At 61.4% G+C, this 14,980-nt stretch overlaps 3 protein-coding genes and 1 non-coding gene across 4 annotated transcripts; 1 reads left to right on the top strand and 3 right to left on the bottom strand.

The window, feature by feature from the left end:
• Positions 1 to 1,371: 1,371 nt before the first annotated feature.
• Positions 1,372 to 2,228, bottom strand: LOC101585188 (cytochrome c oxidase subunit 6B2). The gene is made up of 4 exons (XM_004647680.2): positions 2,161 to 2,228; positions 1,950 to 2,078; positions 1,614 to 1,714; positions 1,372 to 1,525 (listed from the first exon to the last, which is right to left on the bottom strand). Exons 2-4 carry the CDS (start codon positions 2,059 to 2,061, stop codon positions 1,472 to 1,474), a joined length of 267 nt encoding a protein of 88 aa, XP_004647737.1. The 5' UTR covers positions 2,062 to 2,078; positions 2,161 to 2,228; the 3' UTR covers positions 1,372 to 1,471.
• Positions 2,229 to 2,484: 256 nt separating this feature from the next.
• On the bottom strand, positions 2,485 to 7,663 carry Fam71e2 (family with sequence similarity 71 member E2). The gene is made up of 12 exons (XM_023707977.1): positions 7,480 to 7,663; positions 7,178 to 7,329; positions 6,849 to 7,107; positions 6,717 to 6,741; positions 6,500 to 6,561; positions 6,320 to 6,414; positions 6,186 to 6,238; positions 6,034 to 6,092; positions 5,728 to 5,940; positions 4,259 to 5,682; positions 2,623 to 2,706; positions 2,485 to 2,548 (listed from the first exon to the last, which is right to left on the bottom strand). Exons 1-11 carry the CDS (start codon positions 7,627 to 7,629, stop codon positions 2,679 to 2,681), a joined length of 2,520 nt encoding a protein of 839 aa, XP_023563745.1. The 5' UTR covers positions 7,630 to 7,663; the 3' UTR covers positions 2,485 to 2,548; positions 2,623 to 2,678.
• A 777-nt stretch (positions 7,664 to 8,440) lies between these two features.
• On the top strand, positions 8,441 to 8,544 carry LOC111814458. Its single transcript, XR_002819441.1, has one exon. It is a non-coding gene; the product is annotated as a U6 spliceosomal RNA (small nuclear RNA).
• A 1,677-nt stretch (positions 8,545 to 10,221) lies between these two features.
• Positions 10,222 to 12,640, bottom strand: Il11 (interleukin 11). The gene is made up of 5 exons (XM_004647679.2): positions 12,505 to 12,640; positions 11,497 to 11,669; positions 11,272 to 11,358; positions 11,012 to 11,173; positions 10,222 to 10,451 (listed from the first exon to the last, which is right to left on the bottom strand). The coding sequence occupies exons 1-5, from the start codon at positions 12,509 to 12,511 to the stop codon at positions 10,281 to 10,283; spliced, it is 600 nt and encodes a 199-aa protein (XP_004647736.1). The 5' UTR covers positions 12,512 to 12,640; the 3' UTR covers positions 10,222 to 10,280.
• Between the last annotated feature and the right edge of the window lie 2,340 nt (positions 12,641 to 14,980).

Genomic DNA, 14,980 nt, shown 5'->3' with positions numbered 1-14,980 from the left:
AAAAAAAAAAAAAAAAAAGACAAAAATGAAGGAGGGGGCTTCAGGTCTCCCTAATGAAAACAGGACAGGACAGCCCCCAGCATGACCAAGACTCACTTGTGGACAGGCTGCCTGGGGAAGGGCCTGCCCTGCGTGTTACCTCATGACTGTGTGTTTCCTGCCTTGACCTCCGGGTATGACAGGGAGGCTCCAGGGGTTGACATTGGTGCTGGTGGCTGGTGGGACCTGGGGGACGTCTCTGTGGAGTCCAGGCCTGGCACCGCAAGCTTACCAGGTAGCCTAGGTCCAGAGAAAGGAAGTGACTGCCTGGAAGATGGGGATTACCCTGGGCAGAACAGGAAACGGGAGGAATAGGGGGACTGCCAGCCACCGTGGCCCTGGGCAGGGACGGAAGGGACCTAAATGGGAGAGCGACCGCCAGCCATGCTAAGGTGTGCCAGGCAGGAGTGCTGCTCTCAGATGAGCGCAGAGGGGTCCCCCTCCCCAGGAAGCCCCAGACCCCGTTTCCCCTTTGGGTGCTCTCTGGCCTCTATACTGAGCACAAGTAACCAGATACCTCCTGGGGCTGCAGGCCTAGTTGATGGAGTCACCCCCAGCCCCCCAGTCGCTCAGGGCCCAGCATCAGAGGGGGACTAGAATAGGGTGCAGATGTTCTGAGTGCCCCCAGCTCTTTCTGTAAACAAGTTCTGCACATACTGAGTGGCCACAAGTTGTCCCCCTTTATATCTGTGCCCTCCACCCACTGCCTTTCTGCTCAGTTCAGAGTCAGATCTGAGAGACTGGCTTTTGGAGGTGGAGCCCTCCCTGGGGCGGCCCACTTGCACTGTCCTGGCTGGGTTGGTGGGCACCATGGGCCGTGGTGGGAAGGTCATCACAGAGCAGGTGTGCAACAAGACCTTCCTCCTGCTCCCTTTTCCTTTTTCTATTCCTTTCTTTTTTTCTTTTCTTCGCACTTGCCAGGCAAGCGCTTATTCTACTGAGCCATCTCCCCAGCTCTCCCTTTTCCTGATACGGGGACTCCAGGCTATCTTGGTTTACTTCTTGTTCCACACTCCAGTGGATTGTCCTGATCCATCTCTGGGGGAGGTGAGCATGGGGAACCAAAGTGTCAAAGAGCAGAGCCAAGTGTCAGAGCCTGGATGGAAGGCCAGGTGACGGGGGGCAGGAGGAAATCAAGCAGGTGCGGGGCAGGACCGCCAGCCCCGTGGCAGGTGGTGGGTCCTCAGCTGCCTGGTAAGTGCCCAACTTATTGCTGTGAGTGCCCGGGCTCGGTAGTCCCCCTCCCCGTTATCAGAGCGCCGCGGGGCAGACGCACAGGACCTGCCGCGCCCGCCCGGTGAATCACCGGCGTGGTATCCAGACGCACAGGCAACTGCATGGCTTTATTTACGCCTAGAGACCCGACAAGGTCTCCAGGACCGAGGAGAGGGAGATCATGGGTCTGCTTTCTCGGGGGCACCGCGTTAGGCGGTCAGATTTTGCCTGCAAATGTCCCGTCCTGGATCTGCTGGTTCCATCGCTGCACCTGGGGAGGCAGAAGAGGAGGGGGTGTGGCTCAGCCTCAGCCCTCGCCCTCAGCCTTGGCTGGCGCGCCCAGGCCCGTGCCCGCTCACCCAGCTGATGGGGCACAGCGAGTGGTACACGCGGAAATAGTATTCGCAAGGCTGCGTGCTCTTGCCACGGCGGTTCATCGCCTTGACACAGCGGTGGTAGTCTGCCAAGAAGGGGCGGAGCTATAGAAGCCACGCCCACCCAGAAAAGGCTCCACCTGCTCCCTCGATCCCGCCCTTCATTAACACTACAGCCCGTCCCTCTAGGACTCGGTCCACCCCTCCCGTGCCGGCCCCGCCCCCTCCCCCGGCCCCGCCCCACAGCATCCCCCAACGGTCCGAAGTCTTAGATGCACGGCTTTTCGCCTCGCGACCCTCGCCCTGTGCCCCGGGTCTCACCCAGGAAGTTCTGGTAACAGTTACGGGTTTGGTTCTGGTTGGGGAAGCGGGGATCGAAAGGCGGCGTGGTCCATTTCCCCTTGGGGGGCTTCTGGGCTTCGACACTCAACATCCGCAGAGGCAGCAGTCCTGCGGGCGGGAGGGGCTCGTGGGCTGGGGCGTCCCCTCCCCGCACCCCGGGGGCCGTCCCTGGGCCCCGCCCTGCCCTCACCAGGCTGAAGTCCTCGAGTCTCAGATGAGCTGCTTTGCGTTCGGGGTGGCCTGGCTGTTGAGTCTGGGGTCCCCGCCTCCCAGGGAAAGCATGACCCTCGTCCCCGATTGGCTGGGAGCCCAGAGCCCCGGCCAATGGGCGCCGCTGAACCACTAACGCCGACCCCACCCCATCCAAGCCCCAGGCCCTCCACCCCCTCCTCCTGGTCTTGGCCCAGGTCCGGGGTGGCACGCAGGCACCGAGGCTTTCCGGCACTGAGTCCCAGACTCAGGTCTTTAATTCCCCGTCCCCCATACATAAATGTACAGACAGCTCTGATCTGTCCTTGAGCTTGGTCTGTCACCAGCCTTGCCACCACTATGAGGAAGGGTACATAGCTCCACAGGACCTGTGGGAGGAAAAGGTGGGGAGTCTTGGCCCCTCCAGGAAGGCCTCAGGCAGGTCCCCGGACCTCAGGGGTACCTGGACCGGCAGGGCTGCTCCACAGCTGGGCATCGAGGTGCAGACCGCGTGACACGCTACTGAAAGTACTGGGAATGCAGCAGGCTGCAGGGCGAGAAACCAGAAGGGGTCAGGGTGCCCCGCGGTGAGCAGGTGCCACTGTCCTTTCACACCCCCAGTTCACTCCCTGCCCAACACCACCTCACCTCCTGCCCCTGGAAATGCCAATCACTGTGTCTGGACAATGTCCCTCTTCTGGGTGACAGTGGACAGGAGTGGGGGCTCCCAGCCACCTGGCAATGGGGCTTCTTTTTCCAGCATGTTGTCCCTAAAGCTCACCACTGCCCACTCACCTGCTCTCAGGAGCCTGTCCTAGTCAGGCCTTCCTCTCTCCCCCACATGTCGCCTCCCAGCAGATAAACCCACAGGTCCTGGCCAGCCATGTGCTGCTAATGTCCCCCTGCCCACCCACAACAGCTAGGAGGCCTCTGTTCCCTCTCCCAAGAGCTGTGGCTGGCCCCATCCTCTCCACTCACTGCTGACCTCTTCTCTCGGAGTAGGGTCCCCTTTGATATACCTGAAGTCCCCAGACATGTCCCCTGAACTCCAGATGCCTCTACCTAGCTGCCACCCAGCATCTTCCCCAGCGGCTTAGAACCCAGAAGTGCAAAAGGGGAGTTCCAGATCGCTCTGAGACCTCCTCCACTCACTGCATCCCCTGGGTGTCTCGGACCTGCGTGGACACCAGCAGCCTCGTCCGTAGGGCCATGCATGTGATGGCTCGCCTCTCAGAGGAGCCAGGGAGCCCAGGGTCCTCCGCCCATCATCTGCCCACCTGCCCGAGACTCAGCACTACCAGCGCCACCCTTGCCCCAGCTCAAGCGCCCTATTGGCACATTCTCCCCAGTGTCTGAGGCCTGCGGCCCGCCAGCCCCAGGCTGGGCTGTCACCCAAACACAACTGGCCTCTTTCAGCTCCTCTGCCTGTGCTAGTGTAGGACACATACTGTGCTCTGCAGGTGACCACTGCAAGGCCAGTCCCTACCCAGTAGGCACCAGCAGGACTGTACTGCCCACTCCAGAGCCTGTGCTGTGGGGTCTGTGTTGTCAGCAACAATTCCTCCCACAGGGTCAACCACAAGAGAAACTGATGCCAAAAAAAAAACATTCTTTGGGGCCAGGGAGATGGCTCAGTGGAATAAGCACTTCCCTGGCAAGTGCAAGGGCCTGAGTTCAATCCCGTTCTGAAAAAAAAAAAAAAAAAAATACTGAAAGTGTCCAACCCTCCAGAGGTGAGAGAGAGACAGGGACAGAGGAAGAGAGAGTAAACGAAGTTAAATGCTGCTCCTCTTCGTCCTCAAATACATAACACCACTGAGGACCAGCAGGATAGCTCAACAGGCTAAACACCTGCTTAGGCAGGCACAGGGACCAGGCTTTGCTTCACATGCCATGCCAGCCCCACCCCCAGGCGCGCTGAACCGGCCACCGAGTCCAGGAGTGGTGGCACACGCCTGTAATCCCAGCACTGAGGAACCTGAAAACGGGGGCTCACTATGAGTCCAACCTGCGTGGTGAGACCCTGTACCAAGTATATTAAAAAATAAAATAAAATAAATAACAGCTGACAGTAGACTCAAGCCCCTGGCTTCACACACCTGGCCAAAGGGTGAAGAAATTCCAGGTCCCCTTTTGTCATCTGTGCCTTGGTGGCCGTGTCCCTCATACTCTGAATTTCCAAGAGTGTTGGCAGGACTCCTTCTGAGGATGACACTGTCTTGGCTGCAGGATGCTGCCTGGGGACCCTTGAGGGCCCTTGGGGGGCCCTTGAGAGCTGTTGGGGCACCCTGGCCGGGGCTTTGGCCCCCAAACTGGAGGCTGGCGGGAGGGGGGGCTGTGGCAAGTCCTCCCACAGTGAGGCAGGCAGAGGGATGGGAACCAGGGGGTCCGCAGTCACCATCGGGCTGTCAGAGCCAGGCACAGAGATGAGGGGCCCTTGGGAAGGCCCCCTTGAGCCCCGAATTGGGTCCCCTTGTGTTTGTCGCTGTGTTTTCTCCTTTCCCCAGGGGCAGGACTCTGGCTGCCCCCTGACAACCACTTGTGTCCGCTCCAGCAAGGACAGTTGGCTGGGGTTCAAGGGCAACGAGACTGGATCATCCACTGACACAGCTGCTGCCTGGGAAGTCGCCAAGAGCCAGGAGGACAGGGGAGCCTGGGGTGGCCCCCAGCACTGCTCTCTAGAGTTGGCCATGATCATCAGCTTGGCCATCATGAGCCCCTCCACAGAGAAGGCCCTGCTGCACTCCCGCTCAGGAGCCCTGAGGGCCACCTGCTGGGTCCTCACCGACTTCTGCTGCTGCTCCCCGCACCTGGGCTTCACACCAGCCAGGCCCAGAGACCCTGCCCCTGTCCTCCTATGGGCCGTGTCCTCTGACTTTGCCTGGCCCCGCGACTCCCCCAGGGTGACCTGGGTTTGGCTGAGCAGCACCTCCTGGGACTTGGTGGTGGTGGTGCAGGGCAGGTCCAGGGACGCCTTCTGGGTTCTTATCTCTGTCACATTCATTTCCTGGGTGCCAACCAAAACCCCGGCCACCCGTGTCCCCTCAGACTTGCTTTTCTCCATCACATCTGCTCCACGAGGTCCTGCCAGCACTGTGTAGAGCTGGGCTGGGCACTTTTCCCTCAAGACAGGGTGACTAGGTGCTGCCTGGGCACAGGGATGTGGGGCAGGCATCTGCTGGGACGAGCGTGGCAGGGGCAGAGGCTCCTTCTCTGGGGCAGGGGGACACATGGCCTTCTGGGGACCTGTGCCTGCAGGTGGGCCTGTCCATGTCTGAGGCAGTGGCCTGTGGTGTGGGGAGAGCACAGCTGTGGCTTTCTGGGATGGGCAGGGGGCAGCCAGGGACTTTTGGGGACCAGCAGACACAGCCAGGGGCTTCCGGGATGGGGCTGGGACAGCTGATATCCTCTGCGGCTGCTGCCTGGTGACTGGTGACCCCCTCTGTGGGTCAGCACGAGACTGGGTCTTCTGGGAGTGTGGTGGCTGCTGACCCAGCCACCGATGCATGTGTCTGGCCTTGTCCTGGGGGGTGGGGAGAGAGGGACAGGGTGGAAAGAGGAGCAGGGCAGGAGAGGGTGAAGCAGCGACTGAGCAGGAGGAGGACAGAGCGCTGGATTCCGGGATCACGAAGTCCTCGATGTCTTGCTGCCATAGTAGCATCCCCAGGGAATCACAGGACCCCAGCGGGGAAAGGTTGCGGCTGTCCCGGGAGACACAGCGGGAAGGGGTTGCAATCAGACCCTCCCGGCCCTCAACCTCCTCAGAATCAGGTGTGCAGGCCTGGTCATGGAGAGGGGTACGGGGTCAGGGCCAGGGCAGAACCTGGCCCTTTCCTACAGACCCAAACCCGCCCAGCTCTGGGGTGCAGCTGGCCTGCTGGATGGTGCTGGAGATGACGCTGAAGATGGTGCGGATGGTGATGCTGGCCTTCCCTGGTGGGGAGAGTGCGGCCTGAGTCCCTATACGGGGCCGGGGCCAGAGCCCATTCGGTCCACACATGGTGGCAGGGAAGGGGCTGCTCTCACCAGGATCATGGGCTTGGATGGCACATCTGTCATGGTCGACACGGGGGGTGGATCTATAGGAACGGCACAGTGGGACATGGTGGCATCAGGGCCCCGTCTGCCTCCCACCCCACCAGCAACAAGAGCCCCAACACCTCTTTTCCATGGATTTCTTCCTCAGGTCAGCACACTCCTGCTGCGGCCAGATGAGAGGCACAGAGTCGCCCACGGCCCGGGAGGTGAACCTGCGCTGGAGGCCGACATTGGGGCGGGGCAGTCAGGCAAGGCAGCAGCGTCCACCCCAGCTGCCCCAGCATCTCACCTGCCTTCCTCACCTTGGCCTTCCTCGGCTTCTGCACCGTCAGCCTCTGAGGAAATGGGAGCTCCACCACGGTGGCTAGCAAGAGGAGAGGGTGAGTGGGGGACGGAGATAGGAGGCCATGAGGGTCGCATCAGAGGGGAACAGGAGGGAACCCACATGTTGGAGCTCTGCCCATGCCCGGAGGGAGGACCCTGACCTGGAGAGGGCCCAGTGGGCATAGACCTGCTCACCTGTGCGGCTGCTGTGGGTCAGGTCCTGTGGACAGGGAGGAGCACTCAGAAGAGCCACTGCCCAGCTTTCTCATGCCCATCACCTACACAGCCAGCGGCCGTCCCGTTCCTGCCCCATCCCTGGGGGCCCACCTGCAGGCACCAGGTGGAGGCAGGCGCTGTGGCCAGGGGCACGTCACGGCCAGGTGGGCTCACGGGCCGGGGGTACCGGGCAGCAGCCGGCTCCTGCAGTAGGTGTGCAAGGCGCACCCAGCAGTCGAACAGGAAGGCCACCTCGGGTTCTGGAGCATCTAGGTCCAGGTAGTAGCAACGGCCAGTGACCAGCCGCAGCTTCAGGCGCCGAGCGGACACGTCGTGCACATAGAGGCGGGCGCAGTCCAGCGGGACAATCCTAGAGCACACAGGGGGCTAGAACCTGAGGCGGGCAGCGGCGTGGCGCGCGGGGGGGGGCAGATGGGCACCTGGTCAGCTCGAGGTGGGAGCCACTCCTGGCCTGGGGGCATGCCATGAGCAGGAGGTCTGGCAGCATCAGGCTGGGCAGGGAGGCAGCCACACCCATGGTCACCCGGTTAGCTCTGTGGTGCAGGAACACGGGGCTGCCGATATCCGTCACCTGGGATGGGGGAGGACCGGGGCTGGGACCCCGTCTCCAGCTGCCTGCAGGACCCGGCTCGAGCTGCTTTGGGCCACCCTCCAGCCCCTCCTGCCCTGCCACCCCATGTCCCTCTGCCCACAGGACCCCACGGTGCAGGCGTGTAGGGACCTGCACGAAGTTACTCTCGAACATGGGCATTGGACGCAGGGGCAGGTGTTCACCCTTCTGGAGGGTCTTCTGCAGCTTGCCCAGAATGGGGACCCACTTCTGGGGGGCCCGAAGTGGCCGGGCTGGCCGGGTGTTCCAAAACCACTTCATGAAACTGCAGCTGTGGGTGTGGGATGGATCCCTATCAGGCGTGTGCCACCTCGAGGTCCTACTCCCACCCCACCCTGTTGCTGGCCTCGGCCCCTGGAGCTCACCTTCCCTAGGGCCAGGGGACATGGGCTGTGGCCATGGTCTTGGGGTGGACAGCAGGGGCTGGGGAGGAGCCCCAGGGGGCTTTGTGACCTCAGCTGACACGCAGGGCTTCCTCCAGAGAGCCAGCAGGGAGGACTCAGAACCCAGGCCAACCTCGGACAGCACGGTGCACCTTCTACATTACTGAAAGTAGACCATTACCCAAAGGGCTGAGTCAGTGTCAGCTCTGCCACCAACTCTTCTCTGAGCCTGGGATAGGACTCAAACCCGTGCCCAGCCTCGGTTGCCTCATTGCTAGTATGTGGACACCTGTGTCAGCTGTCCCTGAACACCAAGCTGTGACAAAAGGGACACCAGTTTTCAAACAAGGCCCACCAAGCGCAGAATCACAGTTCTGCCAGGTGCAGTGGCACACACCTACTCGCAGTCCCAGCCTCTCAGGAGGCAGAGGCAGGAGGGTTGCAAATTCAAGGCCAGGCTAGCCAATTTCATAAGACTCTGTCTCAAAGTAATGAACACAAATGACACTGGCTGTATTTCAGTGGGAGGGCACCTGCCTCGCAGATGAGGCACCATGGGTTCAGTTCCCAGTACCACAAAGAATAAAGGGCTGGGGCTGCAGTTCAGTGTTGAGTGCTTGCTTAGCAAGTCTAAGGCCCTGGCCACCAGCCCCCCAAAACACAAAAGTAGAAAAAAAAGTACGATTCTAGTGCTCGCTTCGGCAGCACATGTACTAAAATTGGAATGATACAGAGATTAGCATGGCCCCTGCGCAAGGATGTCACGCGAATTCGTGAAGCGTTCCATTTTTATGTTGTTCTAATAGTGTTTGTAAATAGGATATCATGTCTGCATCTTGTATAGCAAATAACCACTAGGAAGAATGTATGCAATGTGTTAATTATTGAAACTGTCCTACCAATTTGATTTGAAACTGTCTCATTGCTATTTATTTCTCAATAAAATTATGGGGAAAAAATATGATTCTATCTGTCCCTCACTGTGGTCAGCAGAACAGAGACCTACCTTCCGGATACCAGTTTCCCTTGCCTGTACAGTGGGCACAGGGGGTTGGGGATTTAGCTCAGTGCCTGAGTTTGATTTCCAGTACCCCCCCTCTAAAAAAGGGGCATATTTGAGGACCCAAGGAACTTCTTGGACTTTCAAATCTCCTGACCCGAGTGTGGCATAGAGCAGGGTCTCAATTAATGGTCTTTGTCTAGTTTAGTTTTGTTTGAGTGAGTCTGTGTAGCCCAGCCTGGCTCCAAACATGTGGAGATCCTCCTGTCTCAGCCTCCTGAATGCAAGGATTGCAGGTGTGTCCTACCACACCCAGCGGTCTCCCTTATTTCTTTCTTTCTTTCTTTTTTTTTGGCGGAACTGGGGATTGAACTCAGATCCTTGCATTTGCCAGTCAAGCGCTTATCCTACTGAGCCATCTCCCCGGCCCCTCCCTTATTTCTTTCTGAAGGCTTTTTTGAGGGGAAGGTGGAAGAAGGACAACATTCCATCATTCTAAAAATAGTGTTTATTTTTGGGTTTTGGTGGGGGTTTTTGTTTGCTTTTTCTTTTTGAGACAGGGTCTCACTATACAGTTCAGGCTGGCTTGCACTCACTTCGTAGCCCAGGCTGAGATCCTGTGATCACAGTGATCCTCCCGCCTCAGCCTCCTGAGTGCGGGATTACAGGCCCATGCCACCACACCCGGCCTTATTGTCATTTTTAAATAGGTCATGCAGAATACAGTCACGGTAGAAAGTCTGGAAGATACAAGTGCAAACAATAGAAGTTGCTCCAGCCCTCCTCCCACCTGAGCCCTCAGCCAGCTATCGCCAGCATCCGGGCGTCTTTCCCTCTGGGATTTAAAAATCCATCTACACAGAAGGACAACAGCGTCCTGGCAGCCATGCAGCCTATTTGTCACACTGGGACAGTGTGCAGGGCTGGCCTGTCTTCTCTCCCTCCTCCCACATCCTGTGGCCAGGTGAGCCGTGGATGGGGGGTTCTGCAGCAGCGAGCCACCCCACCGCTGGACCCTCGGTTCTTTCTCGTTTGCTGTCAGGAACAGTGCCAGAACCAGCGGGCTTCAGCTCAGGCTTTCCCTGCAGGCACCATCAGTGGCAGGGTGACCTTCCCAAACCTTCCACGGTGAGGTGCCAGGTCAGGGGTGGCTCTCTCTCAGCCTCAGAGACTGCTCAGGGCTTGTGGAGCACAGGTGCCAGTCCTCACGATCCTGTACCCAAACCCAGGCTTCCTTTTCCCCTCCCTCCCCACCCTAACATTGCAAAGTAGTTGCTTAATAAATAATGTGTGCTCCTGCCGAGGCCCAGACTGGAGGAGCAATGGAAAGGCCCCTCTCAGAATCGGGGCCCCACCCCCCCTCAGGACCCCAGGCCTTAAATAAATATGTATAAATAAGGCACAGGTGCCCCTCACCCAGGTCTGTCTAACTAGGGGCACAGTGAGGGGCGTCCCCTGGCCGTCGCACCCTGGGACTGAAATAAATAAATAAATAAGACATGGCTTCCAAGGACAGCGGTGGCAGCAGGTCACAGCCGGGTCTTCAGCAGCAGCAGCCCCCGCACAGCCCAGTCCAGAGTGAGGTGCAGCCCCCCTAGGACAGCATGGGCCGCCCGGATGCCTCCCCAGGCTGAGGCAGGGGGTGCCAAGGGCGGTGTTGGTGGTTCTGGAGGAACCTGGGGTAGGGCCAGGCCGGACATCTGTCAGAAGAGACAAAGGTTAGCGGTAGCAGGGGTGGGCCGCAAGACCATCAGAGGCTCCAGCCTGTCTTGGAAGGCAGACTAGGCAGCAGGGCGGGGCTCTGAGGCCTGGGGTGCAGGTCTGAGACCTGAGGTGTAGGTTCTGGAGGGCTAGTATTGTGGACAGAGGGGTCTCTAGGATGGTGGGGTCAGGTTCCTGCTGCTTGGGACGGAGCCTCAAGGGAGTGTGAGCTTCTCCTTGTGTTTGAGGCCCACAGCCTCCAAGTCTTAGGGTGAGGATCTGGATGCTGACGATCGGGGCTTCAGGACAGGGACCTCAGGTCTCTGTACAAAGTCTGTAGTTTCAGGCAGGATGTGGAGCTTTGGCCTGGTAGTCTCAGGGACACACGACCATGACTATAGTCTTGGACATCTCAGGATTGGGGTCTCAGGGCAGGGGTCTGTGTCTCCAGAATGAGTCTGGAATGCTGGGGCCCAGGGTTCAAGGTCTCAGGTGACAGGCTCTCAGAGCGACAGGGTGTGGGGCTGGACTGGGATGGTCTAGGAGCCAGGCGGCGTACCAGGAGCTGCAGCCGGCGCAGGAGCCGGTCCAGTCGGGCCTGCAGGACGCCCAGCTCAGGCTCCAGGGTCCTCAGCGGAGGGCCGCCTGTCCGGCGCAGCCACTGCACATGCCGCAGGTAGGACAGCAGGTCAGCCCGCAGCCGTGTGAGCATGCCAGGCAGCTGCAGGCAGGGTGCGATGTCATGGGAGCCTCGTCAGAGCTAGCTGCCCAGCTGCCCTCCTCCACCAACTTGCACACGAGGAATACCCCAGCCCATACCTGCAGGGCTCCCAGTGCGCCCGCACTCATGGCCAGCGTGGGCAGGGAGTCCAGGCTGTGGTCCCCGTCCACGGGGAACTTGTCTCTCTGGAGAGAAAGAATTTTGAGGCCGGGCCTCAACTCCACCTCAGCCCCAGCGACCCCCTGGACTCTGCCCTCCAGCTGGCCGAAATGCAGACCTCTGGGACTCATCCATGCCACTACAACCTGGCCCCAGCACCCTACCAGCTGTGCGGCCAGCTGCCGCGTGTCCACCAAGAGGGAGCGGGTCAGGAGGAACGCGCCCTCCAGCTCCGCCCGCGGATCTGGAGATGCTCGAGAGGGACCAGGAGGAGGCCCCCGGGCAGCGGCTCGCTCGGGCCAAAGGCTCAGCACCACCAGGACCAGGGGACAAACACCTAGGGCAGCAGAAGGACACCCAGAGCTCAGGCTGAACCCCGGGGCGAGGGAGGGGCGCGACGTCTCGGGCGCGCCCAGGGCAGGTCGCTGGTCTCCCTCCCTCCCTGCAGGCGCCCCGCCCGCCGGCGCAGACGGGCCCGGGGCGGGCAGACTGGCCGGGCGTCTCCCGTCCGCCCCCGGACGCCGGAATCTGGGCCCCGGGGCGGGGCGGCGGGGGGAGCGCAGGCCAGGACCTGCCCCCTCCGACCCAGAGCCCCGCGGGCTGGGCGCGGGGGCAGAGCCTGGCTGCCAGGCCCCAGACACGCGGACCCCGCTGGGCCACGGGGTCCCCGCAGCCCCCGGGGGCGGGGTCCACACCTAGGGCCGCGGCCCGCCCCGCCCACTGCGCCCGCCAGCCAATCAGCGGCCCCACCCGCGCGCTTTCCCCCTACACGCCCCCGGCCCGCCCCCCGGCCCGCACGCGCCCCGCATCGCCCGCCTGGCCGTCTGCTGTCCCGTCCAGTCAGTGCCTGTCGTCCCGTCCTGCACAGGCGCTCCCGGGCTCGCCCTCCTTTTGGGGCTCCCGGCCTCAGTTTCTCTCCCCTGCCTCTGGCTGCCCGGGTGTCTAGGACTCTCGGCGCCCTCCGACCCCGGGCTCCGCAGCATCAGTCCCCAGTCCCTGGCCTCGCCCCGCATCTGCCGGGTCCCAGGCCCGTCTCTGCTCCAGTTTCTCCGGGCACCACCCTCCGCAGGGTTCCCCAACCCTCCGCCCCGTGCCTGGCCCCTGTGCCCGCTCCAGCCCTTCCCTCCCCGCCTGCTGCACCGTCCTCCACCCAGGCACTGGGACCCACTTACAGTTCATGTCCCCACAGGCAGGGGTTCCCCAGGGCAGGGGCAGGGAGCTGGGGGCCTTTAACCCTTCCCTGTCCGCTGCCTGCCGGGGACCCCGTAGCCCCGGGGTCAGCTGGGCCGCCGCGTGGGGAGGGGAGGCATGTGCGTGCGAGCGGCAGGCACAGTGAGGCAGAGCGGCCGCCTGGGGGGTTATATAGGGGGCCGGGGCGGGCGGGCGGGGGGCAGGCGGCCGGGAGGGCGGCCTGACACATCCTGACTCACCCTCCCTCCTGCCTTTTCCATTCAGACCAGCCGGCTTGCAGGACTCACTTGCTCAGAGGAGGGCACGGAAGGAAAAGTTGGAAAAGTTGAAAAGTGAAGGGGGGGTGGTCGGAGAGGGGCTGGTGAGGTCATCGGCGTCCCCTCCCTCCACCTCCACCGCAGGGGCAGACGCGCAGCCGACCGGGCTGGCGCTGGGTGGGGGTCTGGCCGCCGCGACGGACAGGGGGTGGGTGCTGGGGAACGCACGTGCGGCGGCCCCAGGGAGCACAGGTCCTGAGAGTCAGGATCATAGGAAGGTGAGGATATCCGAGTCCTCGGAGAGACCCAGAGGCCCGTGTGGAGGCGGCGCAGGGACACTGAGGCCCAGAGGACGCAGCTGCAGCTGCAGCACTGCACCACCCGGAGCCGGCTAGGCTGACAGAGCCCGGAAGGGGACACCCACACTAGATGGGGACACTGGGGGCCGGTGGCCGACACTGAACAGTGGGGTGCAGAAGGCAGAGACGTGAAGGTGGAAGATGACTGAGACAGACATCAGAGACTCAGAGAAAGACGTTCCGAGACACTCCGTAGCTGGTGCACACCTACCATCCCCGTACTCTGGGAGGCTGAAGCAGGAGCATCTGGAGTTTGAACCCATCCTGGGGAATTAGTGACTGGGCCGCTATGAGAAGTGAAGAATGGTTGGGGATAAAGCTCAGGCTGAGTCAAGGCCTTGGGCTCGAGACCCAGCACCACAGGAGGAGGGAGGGAATGATCAAGACAGTCCCCAGAGATGGCACTGGGCACCTGAGGCTGCCCCTTCATGCCTCAGTTTCCCCACCTCTGAAATGATAGTGAAGACAACCTTTGCCCCAAACACGGCAGTGAGGCTAGCGAGTCTGTCTAGGAGCACAATCAGGCTGTGCATGGGCACCACCGCAGTCCTTTATTAACAACCTTGGGGAAAATGGGTAGAGACAGAGACCAGCAAGAGAGGGGTGCAAGCCCAGGGAGGGAGGGACCCAGGGACAGCAATCCCAAGAGCCCATTCCAGGAGGAGTTGGCAGAGAGAACTGGGGGATTAGCATGGGGAGGGGGTTCCAAAGGTCTCCACAAACCCCAGGTGGGGCCCCTTTCTGCGCCTGTGTGGGCAGAGGGCTCCCCCTCCCTGCGGCCATCACACTGCACACTGGGGCAGCCTGAGGCTCCTGTCCCCAGGGAGGTGAGGTCACAGCCCCCCCTGGCGGGAGATGACCTCATCGCCTCAGGTAAGAGCTCTTCCCTCTGTGGGCCGGCTGCCCCTTTGGGCCCCCAGGAGCCTCCCCAACCCTCACTCTGCTGGGACCCAGGCCTCTGACCACTGGGTCCCCACCCCTCAGGGGGCCTGTTTCCGGCTGAGTCAGTGTGGGGGGCCCCAGGCTGCGTCAGTGAGGGGAGAACTGACGTAGCCCCCCCCAGACCGGCAGGGCCAGCCAAGGTGACTCAGGCCACCAGCTTGGGGATGGCCTGGCCTGAGGGGATGGGGGACTGGGCCAGGGGCCAGCCCAAAGCAGCACCAGGGATCAAGGAATGTCAGCTTCTTCCACTAGGGGACCCACAAGCCTGCCCCCACATCCCACTCTGATGGCCCCCACCATATGTCTGGCCCAGCCCCCTCTTTGGACCCCTGGAATTCAGCCCATGGTCCTCTTCAGAAACCGAGGTGCAGACCCCAAACCATCATTTGGAGGAGGCCGAGAACTGGGGGGCTTCTACACTTTGGTTGGGTAGTTCCTGTGAGAGGTGGGTCACCAGTTTGGGTCAGATCTGGGGACCACTTTTGGCCCTGCTTTGGTCCCCATGGTGGGCTCAGACTTCCTTTCACTGTGGCTGCAGGAGGACCTCGAGGGTTGGGAACTCCTCAGTACTCCCCAAGCCTGGGTGGGAGGGTGGATCACTTCTTGTGAGACAGAGACAGAGACTAAGACACTAAGGGGCAGTGGCAGAGTGGAGGAATCCCAAGAAATGACTATGGAAGGAGGACATCCCAGGCCCTGGGAAAAGACCGGTGCAAGACTGTGTGGGCTCCCGGGAGCCCAGCCTGGTGACAGGCAGCACCCCCTCACCCTCAGATCTCTCTGGGACTTGGAGAGGTGCCCTGTCCAATGGGGGTGCCGCTCGGGGGTCCCTGCTGCAGAGGCTGGCCCCTGCTGAGGTTGTGCTGGCCGGGTGTGTGTCAGCAAGTCCCAGGCCGTGT

Source organism: Octodon degus, unplaced genomic scaffold, assembly GCF_000260255.1.
Source record: "Octodon degus isolate 3935 unplaced genomic scaffold, OctDeg1.0 scaffold00320, whole genome shotgun sequence".
Lineage (NCBI taxonomy): Eukaryota > Metazoa > Chordata > Mammalia > Rodentia > Octodontidae > Octodon > Octodon degus.
Note: the sequence above shows the minus strand (reverse complement) of the source record. Positions and strands in the feature narration are given on the sequence as shown.

Bases quoted from the DNA above. Each gene is read 5' to 3' on its own strand.
- LOC101585188 (XM_004647680.2), bottom strand. From the start codon at position 2,061: ATGTTGAGTGTCGAAGCCCAGAAGCCCCCCAAGGGGAAATGGACCACG. The intron at 1,715-1,949 runs GTGAGACCCGGG...CCTTCTTGGCAG, and splicing joins CTGTTACCAGAACTTCCTGG to ACTACCACCGCTGTGTCAAG. The intron at 1,526-1,613 runs GTGAGCGGGCAC...CTGCCTCCCCAG, and splicing joins CGCTGTGCCCCATCAGCTGG to GTGCAGCGATGGAACCAGCA.
- Fam71e2 (XM_023707977.1), bottom strand. From the start codon at position 7,629: ATGAAGTGGTTTTGGAACACCCGGCCAGCCCGGCCACTTCGGGCCCCC. The intron at 6,093-6,185 runs GTGAGAGCAGCC...TCTCCCCACCAG, and splicing joins CATCCAAGCCCATGATCCTG to GGAAGGCCAGCATCACCATC. The intron at 2,707-4,258 runs GTGTGTGAAGCC...CTCGCCCTGCAG, and splicing joins TTTCTTCACCCTTTGGCCAG to CCTGCTGCATTCCCAGTACT.
- Il11 (XM_004647679.2), bottom strand. The intron at 11,359-11,496 runs GTAGGGTGCTGG...CTTTCTCTCCAG, and splicing joins GGCAGCTGGCCGCACAGCTG to AGAGACAAGTTCCCCGTGGA. The intron at 11,174-11,271 runs GTATGGGCTGGG...CCCTGCCTGCAG, and splicing joins GCGCACTGGGAGCCCTGCAG to CTGCCTGGCATGCTCACACG.